The sequence below is a fragment of the Xiphias gladius genome, unplaced genomic scaffold (assembly GCF_016859285.1).
Source record: "Xiphias gladius isolate SHS-SW01 ecotype Sanya breed wild unplaced genomic scaffold, ASM1685928v1 HiC_scaffold_82, whole genome shotgun sequence".
Lineage (NCBI taxonomy): Eukaryota > Metazoa > Chordata > Actinopteri > Istiophoriformes > Xiphiidae > Xiphias > Xiphias gladius.
Window position 1 is genome coordinate 1 of NW_024402541.1, and position 16,577 is coordinate 16,577.

General features: G+C 40.5%; 4 protein-coding genes across 7 annotated transcripts; all 4 read left to right on the plus strand.

Moving 5' to 3' along the window:
- Window positions 1-531: 531 nt before the first annotated feature.
- On the plus strand, window positions 532-1,276 carry LOC120787919 (homeodomain-interacting protein kinase 1-like; the record flags this gene model as incomplete). Its single annotated transcript, XM_040123410.1, has 3 exons — window positions 532-723; window positions 898-1,079; window positions 1,234-1,276. Coding segments are annotated over 3 exons (417 nt in total), but the record flags the coding sequence as incomplete, so codon positions are not given.
- A 298-nt stretch (window positions 1,277-1,574) lies between these two features.
- On the plus strand, window positions 1,575-3,414 carry LOC120787916. Its single transcript, XM_040123408.1, has 4 exons — window positions 1,575-1,603; window positions 1,722-1,805; window positions 1,915-2,087; window positions 2,201-3,414. The coding sequence occupies exons 1-4, from the start codon at window positions 1,598-1,600 to the stop codon at window positions 2,604-2,606; spliced, it is 669 nt and encodes a 222-aa protein (XP_039979342.1). The 5' UTR covers window positions 1,575-1,597; the 3' UTR covers window positions 2,607-3,414.
- Window positions 3,415-7,614: 4,200 nt separating this feature from the next.
- On the plus strand, window positions 7,615-12,101 carry LOC120787918 (centrosome and spindle pole associated protein 1-like). Its single transcript, XM_040123409.1, has 7 exons — window positions 7,615-7,738; window positions 7,829-7,957; window positions 8,289-8,329; window positions 8,491-8,551; window positions 10,403-10,512; window positions 10,705-10,852; window positions 11,905-12,101. The coding sequence occupies exons 1-7, from the start codon at window positions 7,615-7,617 to the stop codon at window positions 12,099-12,101; spliced, it is 810 nt and encodes a 269-aa protein (XP_039979343.1).
- On the plus strand, window positions 12,014-15,321 carry LOC120787915 (homeodomain-interacting protein kinase 1-like). 4 transcript variants are annotated; one of them, XM_040123405.1, is made up of 9 exons: window positions 12,014-12,123; window positions 12,907-13,034; window positions 13,158-13,349; window positions 13,524-13,705; window positions 13,860-13,983; window positions 14,113-14,232; window positions 14,351-14,434; window positions 14,544-14,716; window positions 14,830-15,321. In XM_040123405.1, exons 3-9 carry the CDS (start codon window positions 13,164-13,166, stop codon window positions 15,128-15,130), a joined length of 1,170 nt encoding a protein of 389 aa, XP_039979339.1. In that variant the 5' UTR covers window positions 12,014-12,123; window positions 12,907-13,034; window positions 13,158-13,163; the 3' UTR covers window positions 15,131-15,321. The 4 variants fall into 4 exon arrangements, with proteins under 4 accessions (XP_039979339.1, XP_039979340.1, XP_039979338.1 ...); XM_040123406.1 differs by having other exon boundaries at window positions 12,020-12,123; window positions 12,982-13,034; XM_040123404.1 differs by lacking the exons at window positions 12,014-12,123; window positions 12,907-13,034 and having other exon boundaries at window positions 13,091-13,349.
- Window positions 15,322-16,577: the final 1,256 nt, after the last annotated feature.

Genomic DNA, 16,577 nt, shown 5'->3' on the forward strand with positions numbered 1-16,577 from the left:
ACTGAAGAAGTCATTGGCCATTTTCAGTATATCGGACGTAATATTCTTCTTCAATTGGTCGTAGAATGACAACCAAATGTTATTTACATGACTATACTGAATGCTTCAGCTACATTTGTGCATGTTCTGTTGACTGAATGACCCCTGCCGACACCATGATGTTGTAACCTTAGCATGTTCTCCTCCTCTCCCTCATGTACTGCTTCTCTGTCCATGTAACAGATGAGAAGAAGAAATCAGAGAGCTCTGAGGTGCAAATAAGCGACACACTGTGCAGCACAAGTCGCTACCTCATTAAAGAATTCAGCGGCGAAGGGTGCTTTGGCAAAGTTGCTAAAGCTGTGAATTTAATCACAGCACAGGGCGGCCCTCAAGATCCTGAAAACCGAAAAAGACCGCTAAAAGAGAGGTAATTTATTTAATGCGTTTTGATAATTAGGTTTTTCATGTTTTCTTGCTTATGTTTTGCTTATTAAATGAACTTCATCTAGAATGCTAAGTACCTATGTCATTTTCCTATTTTCCCCACAGATCAAAATGCTTGAAGCAGTGAGCGTGCTTGACCCAGCCATGAAGAATGTGGTTCATTTCTTTGAGCAGTTTCAACACAAAGGACATACCTGTCTAGTGTTTGAAATGCTGGACAGGAGTCTTTTACAACTGCTCAGCGAACAGCAAGGGACGCCACTCTCTCTCCATGAGATACGGCCAATAACCCACCAGGTAAAGACTGTGGCTTTGATCAATCTATCAACAAGTAACGGCAAGATACTCAGCCAGCTGGGACAGAAGTTACATACTGAAGTAACATAACTGTATTTCTTCTTGATCTGTTTAAGCCTGCACCCTGGTCAAAGGTAACTTTAACCGTCTACATTGTGTCCTTTGTCTCTGCAGTTGCTGATGGCCTTGGATGCTCTGAAGGGCATTGGTGTGGTTCACTCAGACCTGAAGCCAGACAATATAATGCTGGCAAACCATCTGAGTGAGCCCTTCAGAATAAAACTGATAGATTTTGGCGTGTCGTTCAGTGTCCGAGAAGAGGTATTTGGGAAGACAATTCAGCCTCTGGGTTACAGGTAGGTTCAATTTGCAAAGCTCATCTTTTAACATGTTTGCAATTGTGTGTTTATGCTGTAAATGATCCAGCAGAGGCTGTGTCAGTCGTCAGTACATATGCTGAATTTGACAGTGTACTTAATAGCTCTTGTGACTCTTGTACGATACACACAGGGCACCTGAAGTCACCCTGGGCTCCCCTTCTCCGAGGCCATAGGCGCTTGGAGTCTAGGCTGTGTGCTCGGTCTTGTACCTCTGCAAACACCTGTTTGCGATAGACTGCGAGTACCAGTCAGTAAGTAACCAAACCGATCTAGATTCAAATGCAAAGACTGTTACATTGTGCCCCAGATACATGTCCAAACCCGAGAGGGGGCTTGTTGTAGGATGTTGGCTGATGTGATTCTTTATGTTCTCTCCAGATGAGGGGCATTGTAGACGTCGTCCTGGGCCAGCCAGCTGACCACCTTCTCTGTGCTGGGAAATGCACACAAAATTTTTTCAAGGTGAAAAGCACTTGGACAGCCCAAGATGGTGGATGAAGGTATTTTAACCTTGCTCAGCAGTTCACAATTTTACATCTCCCAGTTAGGCAACAACTCTTTTATAATATTTAACACATTCAGGAAGAAGTATCTGACCTGCATGTTTTGTTCCTGTAGACCCCAAGGGAATACCAGCTTGACACTGGAATTGAGCCGAAAACATGGGACACAACAATCAGAAGTCTGGATGACCTGATAACAGTAAGTGGTCCACTTCATGACTACACAATGAATTAATACCAATATCCTCTGTCACTGAGAGACAGGAAGCAGTTAAAACTGAACTGTCACCTACTTTGTTTTCAATCAGCACAACCCAGACACACGGGATTCCATTGAGCTGGAGGATCAGAGAGCCTTTGTCAGCCTCCTGACATGCCTTCTAGATACAGACCCAGAGAAGAGAATCACTCCGGGGAAGGCTCTCGATCACCCTTTTGTAACAATGGTCCATCTGGAAGATGAAATAGACACCAGCTTTTAGTGAGTGCCTGTGTTTTGTTTTCAGTAGGGTTGGATAGATACATGATTGGATTAATGGACAGATTTGTTTATTGATTGAGTGATCCATTCATTTATTGTCATGTTTTATTCAGTGTTGAAGATTCTTTAGCGAAAATGAGGATCTTACCAATGGACAACATGGACCTATTTCTTGACTGTGCGGCTGAGGAAGAGCCCAAAGAGGAAGAGCCTTCGGCCATACCTCGTCATACAGACGCAGGCTCAGTCCTTCCTGGCTCCTGTGATGGCATTAAAAACATGCCTCAGTCTTCTGAAGGAGCAGAAGCTGCTGCAGGAATAGACACTACTGGCTCGGCTATAAAGGAACCAACTGTTAGCCAAGGTGCAACCGGTCCAGCTGAGGATGCATCGGCCAGTGGCGGGTCACCCGATGAAAGTCTGCCTGCTAAAGTCAAGAAGAGCCCGCTGAAGAGAGTCCGAAAATTCTTTGGCAGGGCAATAAGGACCATTTTACGACTGAAAAAAGTCAATAAATAAATGCTGGATGTCATATTCATATCAGTCATACTTTTTGGAGGAGGCCAAGTGTGAATGGTTGTTAAACCTCCTGGGAAGGGATGAAAGGATGGCATTATCCCTCTCTCTCTCTCTCTTTTTCTCTTCCCCTCCTCTCTTTCTCTCCAACCCAACCGGTCAAGGCAGATGGCCAGCCACCCAGAGTCTGGTTCTGCTCAAGGTTTCTTCCCGTTATGAGGGAATTTTTCCTCGCCACTGTCGCCAAGTGCTTGCTCATGGGGGAATGTTGGGTCTCTCTGAATAATATTGTAAAGGGTACGGGTTAGACCTGCTCCATATGAAAAGAGCCCTGAGATTACTTTTGTTATGATCCCTTCTTAACAACCATTCACACTTGGCCTCATGTGATTCAAAAAAACTCAGTCATTTACACTTCGACTCAATATTTGCAGCAAATTATCACAACTACACAATTCTTTAATCCTTTAAAGAATTCTACATGAAATAACTTAAAATGGTTACTTTCAAATGTGTTTGTGTGTTTTGGAAGGATGAGATACCTTAAAAGATTACACTTCAGTCTATCCATCAGGCTACTACTACCTCTTACCTGATTTCCATTCAATTTGCTATGAAATTCATGTCCCTGCAGAGGACTAATCTGCATTTCTTAGTAACTATGAAACCTTTTCATTAACATCACGTCAAATTTTCCCATTGACAAGACATGACATAATCACGTCTCGATGTTTATCTTGTTTTGATTACCAAGCACTGAAGCTGTCTTACATTCTTATTTTAAGCTGGTAAATTTGTATTGCTTTTCCCCTGCAATGTGTCCGACATGTTTCTTGATCACTCATGTGCTCTCCTAATTTCTTAATTTTTCATTTTTATATAATTTTTTCAAATAATTGTTTAAATAATAGTATTTCCAAAATGTATTTACAAAGTACTTAAAATCAAATTTGCTAAATTTTTACACAAAAACTTGGAAATTAAGCAAAAAATAAGGGAATAAACTCAGAAGGACTATCCATAAAACAAGTCATACTGATGACAGAGAGGCCAACGACAGATAAAATACAGCACAGAGGCTGCACATTTGTGAATTGCAGCGCCTGTGCGAGCTGCTCCACCACCCTGTGCATGGCCTATCTGATGGAGCACCGTGGTGTGACTCTCCTGGAGGCCCACAGGTGGGTGGAGACCTGTCGACCCCTGGTAAGGCCGAATAATGTCTTATGGAAGCAGTTCATCCGGTATGAGATGGAGCTTTGTGGATGCAACTCTGTCTGGTCTCCTCCTCCACTGGGCAGACACCAGACATATCTGAAGAAGAGGCCAGATGATATCAAATTAAAAATGACACGATAGGCTTACAAAGTACAATAAAATAAACCAGTGGTTCCCAACCCACTTGCTTTTTGACACCTCAAAAAACATTCAACCCCTTATCAAGATTCAGATGTCTATGAGCTGTTAGCAGTTGCACCAAAAGGAGATTTCCCTTCTAAACGTCTCAGGTGGTTTCATTTTAATCAGTCTTTGAGGCCCAGAGAGACCAAATTTAAAAATAAAAATAAAAAAGCACAGATTGGATAAAAGTTTGACAAATGAATGTATAATTTTTTCTTTCCTACCACATTGATCATCTCAAAATTTATCCGTGACGATTTGGATGACATATACTGTTACATTTTTAACTTAAGTATATTTTTTGTGACTATTTTGAAGGACTTTGAATGCAAGACTTTTTGTACTGGATTCTTTTTACAGTATTGTATTAGTACAGTTAGCCGGGTTCTGTTCAAGGTCTCTACCTGTTAAAAGCGAGTTTTTACTGGCTGCTGTCGCCAAGTGCTTGCTCATGGGGAATGTTGGGTCTCTGTAAATATAACTATAAAGAGTACGGTCTAGACCTGCTCTATATGAAAAGTGCCCTGAGATAACCTCTGTTATGATTTGGCGCTATAGAAATAAAATTGAATTGAATTGAATTGAATTGAATTACTCTGACTTAAGTATCTTAAAACACCTGCTACCACTGATTATATCCAGGTGTCAAATAACTGAGGCAGCTGTGACAGTGAAGGCAGTTCAGAAATCCAACAAATCTGAGGCTGCAAAGTACAAAAAGCATTTATTTTGGAATCAATAGACATCTTAATTGGTTCAGCAAGGAAACATTTGAAGGACAGTGGATTTTGTTATGGACAGCCATTCCTACCTACATACATAATACTTAGTTATTTATCTATAAGGTCATTAAACACCTTGAAATCATGCTAATTTCAGCATGAATGACTCAATATATTCAAACTAATTGTGGTGTTTATTTTACTCATGAAGAGAGCTGTGAACTGTTAAAAAAATTAGATTACAAAAAGGCTGAATTTTTTTTTGCCTATCCCACAATAAAAATATATTTTTGGGACATAATATGGACTTGTGATTCTGCCAAGAAACAACTGGATTATATCTCTTTTCCTCTCAACAGAGAGAGAGAGATTATGACCAATCATAGTAAAATCATTCACAATTGGGCACAAGTCTGTCAGCTCTAAACATAAGCACACACTACTACTACTACTTTAGAGGAAAGTTTAACCTAATCTGTCAGTGGTCAACCTATCCCCCGAGATAATTCCCGATAGTAAGCCCCCATTTGTCGTAGCAATGCAGCTGTTGGCCAGTTTGTTCTTACAAAATACTTTTTTGGTTAAAACAATCAACATTTCAGACTAGAGTTTCAATGCAAAGCCACAAGTGGTGCAAGTTAGAAGAACAACTGGTGAGAGAGGTGCTGGGCAGCCATATAACAACCAGACTGACAGTTTACAGATAACCACCATTTTAACACCACAAGCCGCACCATGCAGATTGTTTTGTGAGACATTTAGTCTGAATAAAAATAAAGACATTTACATGTGCACCCAACACCCTGACAGCAGTTAAAACTCAGGTCAGCTACTTTGTTGTATTTTAAAGGAGGAGCTCAACTTTCTGGGAAAATCAGCTTGTTCACGTTCTCGTTGAGAGTGAGATGAGAAGATTAATACCAATCTCATGTCTGTATGCTAAATATGAAGTTACAGCCAGCAGATGACTGGCTTATCTGAGCATAAATGCACCACCTCCTCAAAAATAGTCTAACACATAGCCCTTTGTAAAACTGTGGTCTAAAATAATATTTATGTCCAGACTTCATAAATTGATGCAGGTAGCAGTTATGACTACAAGCTTTAGCTCAGCTTTCATTTTGGTGCCCTAGTAACACAGACTTTCAAATGTTAAAAGGAATATTTTGATATTTTGGGAAAAACGCTTATTACCCTTCTTGCTTAGAGACTCTCACATCTGTTCAAAATGAAGCTGGAACCAGCAGCTGGTTAGCCTAGCTTAGTGTAAACAGGTGGAAACAGCTACCCTGGTTCTTTCCAAAGGTAAAAAGAGTCACCTACCAGCACCACTAAAGCTCACTAATTAAGACATTATATCTGTTTTGGTTTAAACTATTCAAAATCCAAAGTGTTAAAACCTGAATTTGTGGATTTATGGAGGATTACAGCTGGACCTATTTCTCGACAGGAAGTGGTGGCATCCTGGAGTCTCCACTGGTTTGCCCTGCAAGAGTCTTGTCATCCCTAAGTTAGCTCAAATAAGCTAACCTGCTGCTAGCTGTAGCTTCATACTGAACAGACAAGAGTGGTATTAATCTTCTCAACTAACTCTTAGCAAGAAAATGGAAACTTTAAATTACATATTTTTTTTCTGATGTCAGTTCAAACCAGTTTCCAGAACTGTAAATTTTTACTTTTAGTTACCGGTCAATGATATCTCATTTGAAAAATGTAGTCCTGCAGGTCGATACTGAACCTGCACTTCATGTAAATCTGAGTTGACTCAGTTTCCTCCAGCATGGCACATTACATTAAACACTGCTTTGTGACAACCAGGTCCAACAGTCAACACCGTATTTTGACAGCCAATTAACGTCAGCCAGTAGCTAGAAACATTGTAATGCAGGTGGCTCTACTGTATTGCTGATGATTGAGAGCAAAGGGCTCTTGTGTTATTTATTCCAAAGTCACCCGGGGTTCAGGGAATATTCTTCCCTCTGGAAACATTGCTGCCACTAACACGCCCTCGAAGGTTCCTGGGCTCGATTCATTTATGCCATTAATACAATCTGGCTGCTGGCACCAGGACGAGCTGAGGGGTTGAAGCTCTCTTGCTCCCGTACGCTCAATACACACACACACACACACACACACACACTTAATGACCAGATAGACTGAAGTGAGAATTAATTATAAAAAAAGTTTTCCAATACACTTTTGGGGAAAAAAGATGAGAAATGTAGCTCGATGACCATGAGTTTCCATGCATTTCTATGGGAATGGCTTAACTCTGATGAACGAATGAACCCTGTCCCTTTTTGTGTTGTCTCAACAACTCACACACACACACACACATCCACTAAAAAAGCACACGCACGCACACATTATGACTACGAATACGGCAATTCTGTTTATTATTATATTACATAAACATCTTGAAATCTGTACAAAAGATAGCTGATATTCAACTGAATTTCAAAATATCTGACTTTAAAATTCAAAAGCAGTGAATTTCAAATGTTATGCATAAAATATTTCACAATTCAGTAGTTCACCAACAGTATTCCATAAACTCATGCACAGTGTAATTATGAGGACTATTTAACGTCAAAACCTTAAATTGCACAATTGTAAAGCAGTTTGATTGATCATCCACAACAGTGTTCAGCAATTCTTTGCTTGGTGACAGCTCCTTATCTGGGGGTGGAAGCCTCTCTTGCCTTTCTTCATGACAGCATGTGAGCTGAATTTATGAAGCCAGAATTCTCTGGAGCAAAAGGTGTAAAGTCTGAACAAAAGAAATGACTGACCTACTGTACATATGCTCTGTATGTGTGTGTGTGTGTGTGTGTGTGTGTGTGTGTGTGTGCACTTGTCTTTATTTGTCCAGACATGGGGAGCATCCCATGGTGGATGTGTTTGATATGGCCAGGCTGCGGCTCCAAGCTCCAGTCCGAAGGCCCAACTCCAGAAACATGGATCCCAGAAACCTGCTGCGAATCCACAACTCCCTTCAGCTTAAATACGCAGGTAACACTCCGGTTTTAGAATTTTAACTGCACTCCACTGCAAATCAATAATATCAGCCATAAATTGTTGGTATCTGTATTTGCGAGTCAGATGGGAAGTTCAGGCTGGGCTCCAGTGAGGTTCCAAAGCTGGAGGAAGTGGGTGTGACCAGCAGGAGAAGGAATGACTACAGGGATCCAAATCGCCAGTTCAGCAGCCAGAGGTCTACAGTTCAGGACGGTTAGCTCTCCTTACATGTTAAAATTAAAAAAAAAAAAAAAAAAAAATCCTATATATCCCGTTGCAGTTGTTTCAGTTGGAGAGTTGCCTGGAAAGACAGTTTATTTTTTGTTCATGTATATTTTACCAGGTTGACAGATGGAGATTTTCTTTGGTTAATGTGGATGTTGAGGATAAAATGTCTTCTATGGCCCCATTTCTACTTGGTGATCTGTATCTGGGCACATTATCAGGACAGTGACATCCACGGGTCTTTGCATTTACTCCTTTTTTTCACAACCATTTTGCATTTGCAGCAAAGAAAGTAAACAATGTTCTTCTTGTGTCACAGATTATCTTGACCTGTCTCCACCACAGCAAAATGATTATCTGGTGAGTTGAAAAGAGATAATGTTTTGATAGATCAAGCACCTATGCTTGAGAGATTCTACAATAATCTGCTTCAGAAATTCTCTACATGGAATATATATACTATATTAACTGACTGTAACTATCAGAGTTGAATTATGAAAAGAGTTGTGTGTATGTTGCAGAAGAGTGTGATGGGGGGATCTGCAAGAGGTTCTCTGCTGGAGTCAGAGAGTGCATTCATTGGTAAGACCACCATGAAATCAAGATGTGCAACTCTTTTCTTTTGTATCACGGTCACTAAAATTACACAGCTAGTGCAAATTAGGGCTGGATGAAAAAAACATTTCCGATTAATCTGATTTTTCGTTTGAATGATCCGGTATTGATTCTTAACATCCCAACACTGATCTTTGCATTTGCAGCTTTCTCAGTAAACGTGCATCTGTGCTAAGTGTTCTGTGTATGCAGTGGTTACTTGTAAGTGGTTCAGTTAGGGCTGCACCATATGTTAAATGTCTACTTTGTTGCAATCAAATTATTCCAACGTGTGGATGTGAATGTGGACGTGAATAGTTAGTCCATGTAGACCCGCTGCCGTTTACAGGACGGTCACGCATTAGGATGGTTAGCTGACTTTGGCTTTCTCGAATCTAGAGATCGTATCCACGGGAGGGATAGACTGCAAGAAAAACTCAATGATATGATGTCTGTTTGTGTTTGTTGAAGAGATATTATTTCTGACTATGAGATGCGAGGCCGTGGATGCCGAATGAGCAGTGTGTGGATTGTACTTATTGAGTCTGGCCCTGCCAACGAGCTAACTACAGAAATGTACGGGCTTAAATTAGTTTCAATAAGATTTGAGCTTGTAAAGGGATGTTTGAAAATCCACCTTAGTAAACCTGTAAAATAAATTGACATGAGACATTCAAGTTTGATCGTGTGTAGAAAACATTTGAATTTGTTTTTGTTTTTTTAAAAACTGAATAAAATCTTGGAGGAAATGGAATCGGGGTTGAGGTTACACAGAGACACTGTGGGGGAGGGGGGAGTGCTTTTGTTGAACATCTGTATACAGATACGAAGCAATAAGCTGTGTGTAAAACTCAGCGCTCAAAGTTCCCACACTCTGTGTGACGCTGAAGTTACAAGTAAAAGGTTTTTTCCGTCTTCACACCTGAATCTGATAGGACAGTGACAATCCAATCACAAGGTAGAGTCTACTTGTCCAATCGAACGTGTAGTAGACTTCCAAGATGGCTGACCAAGTGAGCTCTTGCGTGATCCAGGTGGGTTTAATTATATTTGATGATGCTGTAGAAAATAATGGTAAACGTTTCATGTGCTGTGTGTGTATGCAGAGGTGTCTTTGCTTAACCTAATATCATTTGTTCAGTTTTTTTAAACAAATACAAGAATTGAAATCAAACGATTCTGGACTTTGTGAATCAAAATCAAATTGAATTGGGAGACAATGCCCATATCCAGCCCTAGTACAGACTTGACAGTGAATTGGGTTTCGGGGGGGTCACTCAAGATCTGAATTTTCACAGCACACATCCATCCAAAACTCCTGGGGCTACTACAACACTGATGGATGGTTTTTTTTTTTCCCCTCTCCTTCTCTGGAGTACAAACCTCACTTTACCGTCACCAGTCTTGTCACCATGTACACCTATCAAACATTTAAAATGTTGCCTGTGGTCTAGAGGCAGGAAGTTAATATTTTGATACTTTGAACACAATGCGATCTTCTGTTAGACCATCCTAAACCAATACTGGTCTCTGCTGTCAGTGGTAAAGCTCAAATCATGCTTGTTTATCTTGAAGAACTTACTTACTACTTACTTAACCTACTTACTACTAAATGTACCATAAAACAAATTTACATCTATAACATGTGTTGCTCAATGAAGGACAAATAATTGAAGTTGTCGATAGTTATTTAAGGATCTAGTATCACCAGGATGATATAACTATAAAGGAATGGAACCATACTTTGAAACTAACTATAGTGTAATACATCCCCAAAGTTTATGTAGAGATGCCTGGGACTAAGTTTGCTTTTTTGTGGGTGTGTGTATGTTTGTTGAGACCCCCTAGGTGATGCCTTTCCAGTCCCCCGCACCCCAGAGTTTGAGAAGACCCCCCAGCTGTCGGCCAGGGAGAGGAGGAGGCTGGCCAAACAGTCACAGCACCCTCTGGTACACTTTTTCTTTTTTTTTTTTACCCACCAATACACACCTGGCAGGTTACTTATGTGTTATGGTGTATCCTGTGAGCTCTAAAGCTACAGTTAAGTGAGCTACAACCTTTATTATTATTATTATTATTATTATTATTATTATTATTTTTAAATCATGAAGTCTTATTGTTATGTCAGGTGGTTGGTTCAGGAACGAGCTGCTTCCAGCCAGTCCACTGGCCAAGATGACTACTCCACTCACACAGGTAACAGGCTGCAGCAGGAGCAAGGAGGTGAAGGAAGGAGCCGGTACAGGACAGGTCGTCTGATGGCTCTCAGTCGTCGTGGATACACTGCCGGTGCGACTTGAAAGACTAATTTCTGTTGGTCCTTATGTTTTGTATACATATAGTGCATTCCTAAAGTATTCAGACTCTTTCACTTCCTTCACATTTTGTTATATGTTGCATCCTTATGCTAAAATCGTCCCTCATCAATCTACACTCAGTACCCCATAGTGACAGGAAGAGTCCTGGTTGTTCCAAACGTCTTTTATTGAAGAATTATGGAGGCCACTCTGCTCTTGGTAACCTTTTCGATGCAGCAGAATTATTATTATTATTATTATTATTATTATTATTATTTTATTTATGTATTTATGTATTTATTTATTTATTTATTTGGGTAGCCATTCAGCTGTGCCTCAAAACAATCCTGTCTCGGAGCTCTGCAGACAGTTTCTTCATCCGCATGGTTTGGTTTGCTCTGATGTACGTTGTCAGCTGTGAGGCCTTATATAGACAGGCGTGGTTCTTTCCAAATCACGTCCAGTCAATTGACTTTACCACAGGTGGACTCCAATCAAGGTGTAGAAACATGATCAGGAGAAATGGGAGGCAACTGAGCTAAATTTCAAGTGGCATAGCAAAGGGTCTGAGTACTTATTTCAGTGTTTATTTTTCCATTTTGACTTTTTTAATAAATTTGCAGACATTTCAAAAATTCTGTTTTCACTTTGTCATTATGGGGTATTGAGTGGAGATTGATAAAATGTGAAGATAGTGAAGGGGTATGAGTACTTTCTGAATGCAAGGTGTTTCAGTTTTGTTGTATTAAAAGAAATATCAGGAGTGTTTTTCATAGATGTCTGATTAAATGTCTACATTAGAGCTTTAATGGGTTTCAAAAGCCCAAAAGTCATTATATTCAGCCAGTATTCAAATAACCATGGAAACGGTTTATTCTAGTTGGATAAAGAATTGGTCACCATTTTTACGCAACAAATATTTATGTACATACCAAACACTGAGTTCTGCAGTAGTCCATGCAGGGTGATGCTCTAATGAAAGGCTTGGTTTTAAGATGTAATACTATTAGTGTTTGACTCTGACTCCTTGCTCCTGTTCTTCAGGACCAGTGGATCGGTCTGATGACGACTCCTTCCCTCCTCAATTTTCTCTCCACAATCTTAACCATCCGAGCTCCGTAGAAACTGTCGCCACAGATCCCTGGATGCGCCAGGAACATCGGACACACATAAATGTTCGGACCGTCCATCAAGGAGGGAGTGGTTGGCAACATAGGACCGACCCTGTTGCTCAAACCTGAGAGGTTCCTCGTACTTTTGGAAGTCAGTTGTACCACAGACTTCCCTGTCTTTGAATTATGAGACTAGGACGGGTTTTAACTCGTGGCTTTTGTGACAAATGGATGCAAGTATGAATGACAAATGATACCTGTTATGTACTTTTATTTGACCAATGACTAAATTAGTCATTGGGTTGAGGCCATCACAGCACAGAGTTGAGGCCATCACAGCCTCAATTCTACAAAAGTTTAATGGGATGTTTTCCAACACATTACTTTTATAATATTTAAGATCATACATAGTTTGATGATCTCTGCGATATCTTTCTGGTCAGCAGCCAAATTAGCTTAGCTTAGCTTAGACTGGAAATTGGGGAGGGACTGTTAGCCTGGCTCTTTCAAAGGTAACAAAATCAGCCTACCAGCACCTCTAAAGCCGACTAATTTACATGTCATCACTGTTTTACATGTTTATGTCACTTTTGTTTTAGTCCATACACAAATGTCAGGCTGTGGTTGGTAACTATGTGCTGGACTGTTTCTTCGCTAGACACAGTGACTTCCTGTCAAGATATAGTAAATTGTATATTTTCCAAAATGTCCAACTATTCCTCTAACTCATTAATGACTAAAAATGATATTTAGTATGTTGAGGAGAAGCCCCATTGATTTGATTTTAATTAATTAATTTTCCGTAAGAGGTGGAGACACAGAATTTGCTGTGGAAACTGTCGACATTTTGCTACACATGGCAAAATCAACATTTTCGACATCACACGTTTATCATGCCTTAATTGGTAGACAAATTAGATTTTCTCTCGGGTAGGTTCTCTGAATTTTCTCGAATTCAGCGGCGAAGGGTGCTTTGGCAAAGTTGCTAAAGGTGTGAATTTAATCACAGCACAGGACGTGGCCCTCAAGATCTTGAAAACCAAAGGAACCGCTAAAAGAGAGGTAATTTATTTAATGTGTTTTGAAAATTAGGTTTTTCATGTTTTCTTGCTTATGTTTTGCTTATTAAATGAACTTCATCTAGAATGCTAAGTACCTATGTCATTTTTCCTATTTTCCCCACAGATCAAAATGCTTGAAGCAGTGAGCGTGCTTGACCCAGCCATGAAAAATGTGGTTCATTTCTTTGAGCAGTTTCAACACAAAGGACATACCTGTCTAGTGTTTGAAATGCTGGACAGGAGTCTTTTACAACTGCTCAGCGAACAGCAAGGGACGCCACTCTCTCTCCATGAGATACGGCCAATAACCCACCAGGTAAAGACTGTGGCTTTGATCAATCTATCAACAAGTAACGGCAAGATACTCAGCTAGCTGGGAAAGAAGTTACATACTGAAGTAACATAACTGTATTTCTTCTTGATCTGTTTAAGCCTGCACCCTGGTCAAAGGTAACTTTAACCGTCTACATTGTGTCCTTTGTCTCTGCAGTTGCTGATGGCCTTGGATGCGCTGAAGGGCATTGGTGTGGTTCACTCAGACCTGAAGCCAGACAATATAATGCTGGCAAACCATCTGAGTGAGCCCTTCAGAATAAAACTCATAGATTTTGGCGTGTCATTCAGTGTCCGAGAAGAGGTATTTGGGAAGACAATTCAGCCTCTGGGTTACAGGTAGGTTCAATCTGCAAAGCTCATCTTTTAACATGTTTGCAATTGTGTGTTTATGCTGTAAATGATCCAGCAGAGGCTGTGTCAGTCGTCAGTACATATGCTGAATTTGACAGTGTACTTAATAGCTCTTGTGACTCTTGTACGATACACACAGGGCACCTGAAGTCACCCTGGGCCTCCCCTTCTCCGAGGCCATAGACGCTTGGAGTCTAGGCTGTGTGCTCGGGGTCTTGTACCTCTGCAAACACCTGTTTGCAATAGACTGCGAGTACCAGTCAGTAAGTAACCAAACCGATCTAGATTCAAATGCAAAGACTGTTACATTGTGCCCCAGATACATGTCCAAACCCGAGAGGGGGCTTGTTGTAGGATGTTGGCTGATGTGATTCTTTATGTTCTCTCTCCAGATGAGGGGCATTGTAGACGTCCTGGGCCAGCCAGCTGACCACCTTCTCTGTGCTGGGAAATGCACCCAAAATTTTTTCAAGGTGGAAAAGCACTTGGACAGCCCAAGATGGTGGATGAAGGTATTTTAACCTTGCTCAGCAGTTCACAATTTTACATCTCCCAGTTAGGCAACAACTCTTTTATAATATTTAACACATTCAGGAAGAAGTATCTGACCTGCATGTTTTGTTCCTGTAGACCCCAAGGGAATACCAGCTTGACACTGGAATTGAGCCGAAAACATGGGACACAACAATCAGAAGTCTGGATGACCTGATAACAGTAAGTGGTCCATTTCATGACTACACAATGAATTAATACCAATATCCTCTGTCACTGAGAGACAGGAAGCAGTTAAAACTGAACTGTCACCTACTTTGTTTTCAATCAGCACAACCCAGACACACGGGAATCCATTGAGCTGGAGGATCAGAGAGCCTTTGTCAGCCTCCTGACATGCCTTCTACATACAGACCCAGAGAAGAGAATCACTCCGGGGAAGGCTCTCGATCACCCCTTTGTAACAATGGTCCATCTGGAAGATGAAATAGACACCAGCTTTTAGTGAGTGCCTGTGTTTTGTTTTCAGTAGGGTTGGATAGATACATGATTGGATTAATTGACAGATTTGTTTATTGATTGAGTGATCCATTCATTTATTGTCATGTTTTATTCAGTGTTGAAGATTCTTTAGCGAAAATGAGGATCTTACCAATGGACAACATGGACCTATTTCTTGACAGTGCGGCCGAGGAAGAGCCTTCGGCCATACCTCATCATACAGACGCAGGCTCAGTCCTTCCTGGCTCCTGTGATGGCATTAAAAACATGCCTCAGTCTTCTGAAGGAGCAGAAGCTGCTGCAGGAATAGACACTACTGGCTCGGCTATAAAGGAACCATCTGTTAGCCAAGGTGCAACCAGTCCAGCTGAGGATACATCGGCCAGTGGCGGGTCACCCGATGAGTCTGCCTCCTAAAGTCAAGAAGAGCCCGCTGAAGAGAATCCAAAAATTCTTTGGCAGGGCAATAAGGACCTTGTTACGACTGAAAAAACATCAATAAATAAATGCTGGATGTCATATTCATATCGGCTAACAATCATACTTTTTGGAGGAGGCCAAGTGTGAATGGTTGTATATTTTTTGTGACTATTTTGAAGGACTTTGAATGCAAGACTTTTTGTACTGGATTCTTTTTACAGTATTGTATTAGTACAGTGAGCCGGGTTCTGTTAAAGGTCTCTACCTGTTAAAAGGGAGTTTTTACTGGCTGCTGTCGCCAAGTGCTTGCTCATGGGGCAATGTTGGGTCTCTGTAAATATAACTATAAAGAGTACGGTCTAGACCTGCTCTATATGAAAAGTGCCCTGAGATAACCTCTGTTATGATTTGGCGCTATAGAAATAAAACTGAATTGAATTGAATTGAATTGAACTACTCTGACTTCAGTATCTTAAAAAAACTGCTACCCCTGATTATATCCAGGTGTCAAATCACTGAGGCAGCTGTGACAGTGAAGGCAGTTCAGAAATCCAACAAATCTGAGGCTGCAAAGTACAAAAAGCATTTATTTTGGAATCAATAGACATCTTAATTGGTTCAGCAAGGAAAAATTTGAAGGACAGTGGATTTTGTTATGGACAGCCATTCCTACCTACATACCTAATACTTAGTTATTTATCTATAAGGTCATTAAACACCTTGAAATCATGCTAATTTCAGCATGAATGACTCAATATATTCAAACTAATTGTGGTGTTTATTTCACTCATGAAGAGAGCTGTGAACTGTTAAAAAAATTAGATTACAAAAAGGCTGAATTTTTTTTTGCCTATCCCGCAATAAAAATATATTTTTGGGACATAATATGGACTTGGGATTCTGCCAAGAAACAACTGGATTATATCTCTTTTCCTCTCAACAGAGAGAGAGATTATGACCAATCATAGTAAAATCATTCACAATTGGGCACAAGTCTGTCAGCTCTAAACATAAGCACACACTACTACTACTACTTTAGAGGAAAGTTTAAGCTAATATGTCAGTGGTCAACCTATCCCCCGAGATAATTCCCGATAGTAAGCCCCCATTTGTCGTAGCAATGCAGCTGTTGGCCAGTTTGTTCTTACAAAATACTTTTTTGGTTAAAACAATCAACATTTCAGACTAGAGTTTCAATGCAAAGCCACAAGTGGTGCAAGTCAGAAGAACAACTGGTGAGAGAGGTGCTGGGCAGCCATATAACAACCAGACTGACAGTTTACAGATAACCACCATTTTAACACCACAAGCCGCACCATGCAGATTGTTTTGCGAGACATTTAGTCTGAATAAAAATAAAGACATTTACATGTGCACCCAACACCCTGACAGCAGTTAAAACTCAGGTCAGCTACTTTGTTGTATTTTAAAGGAGGAGCTCAAC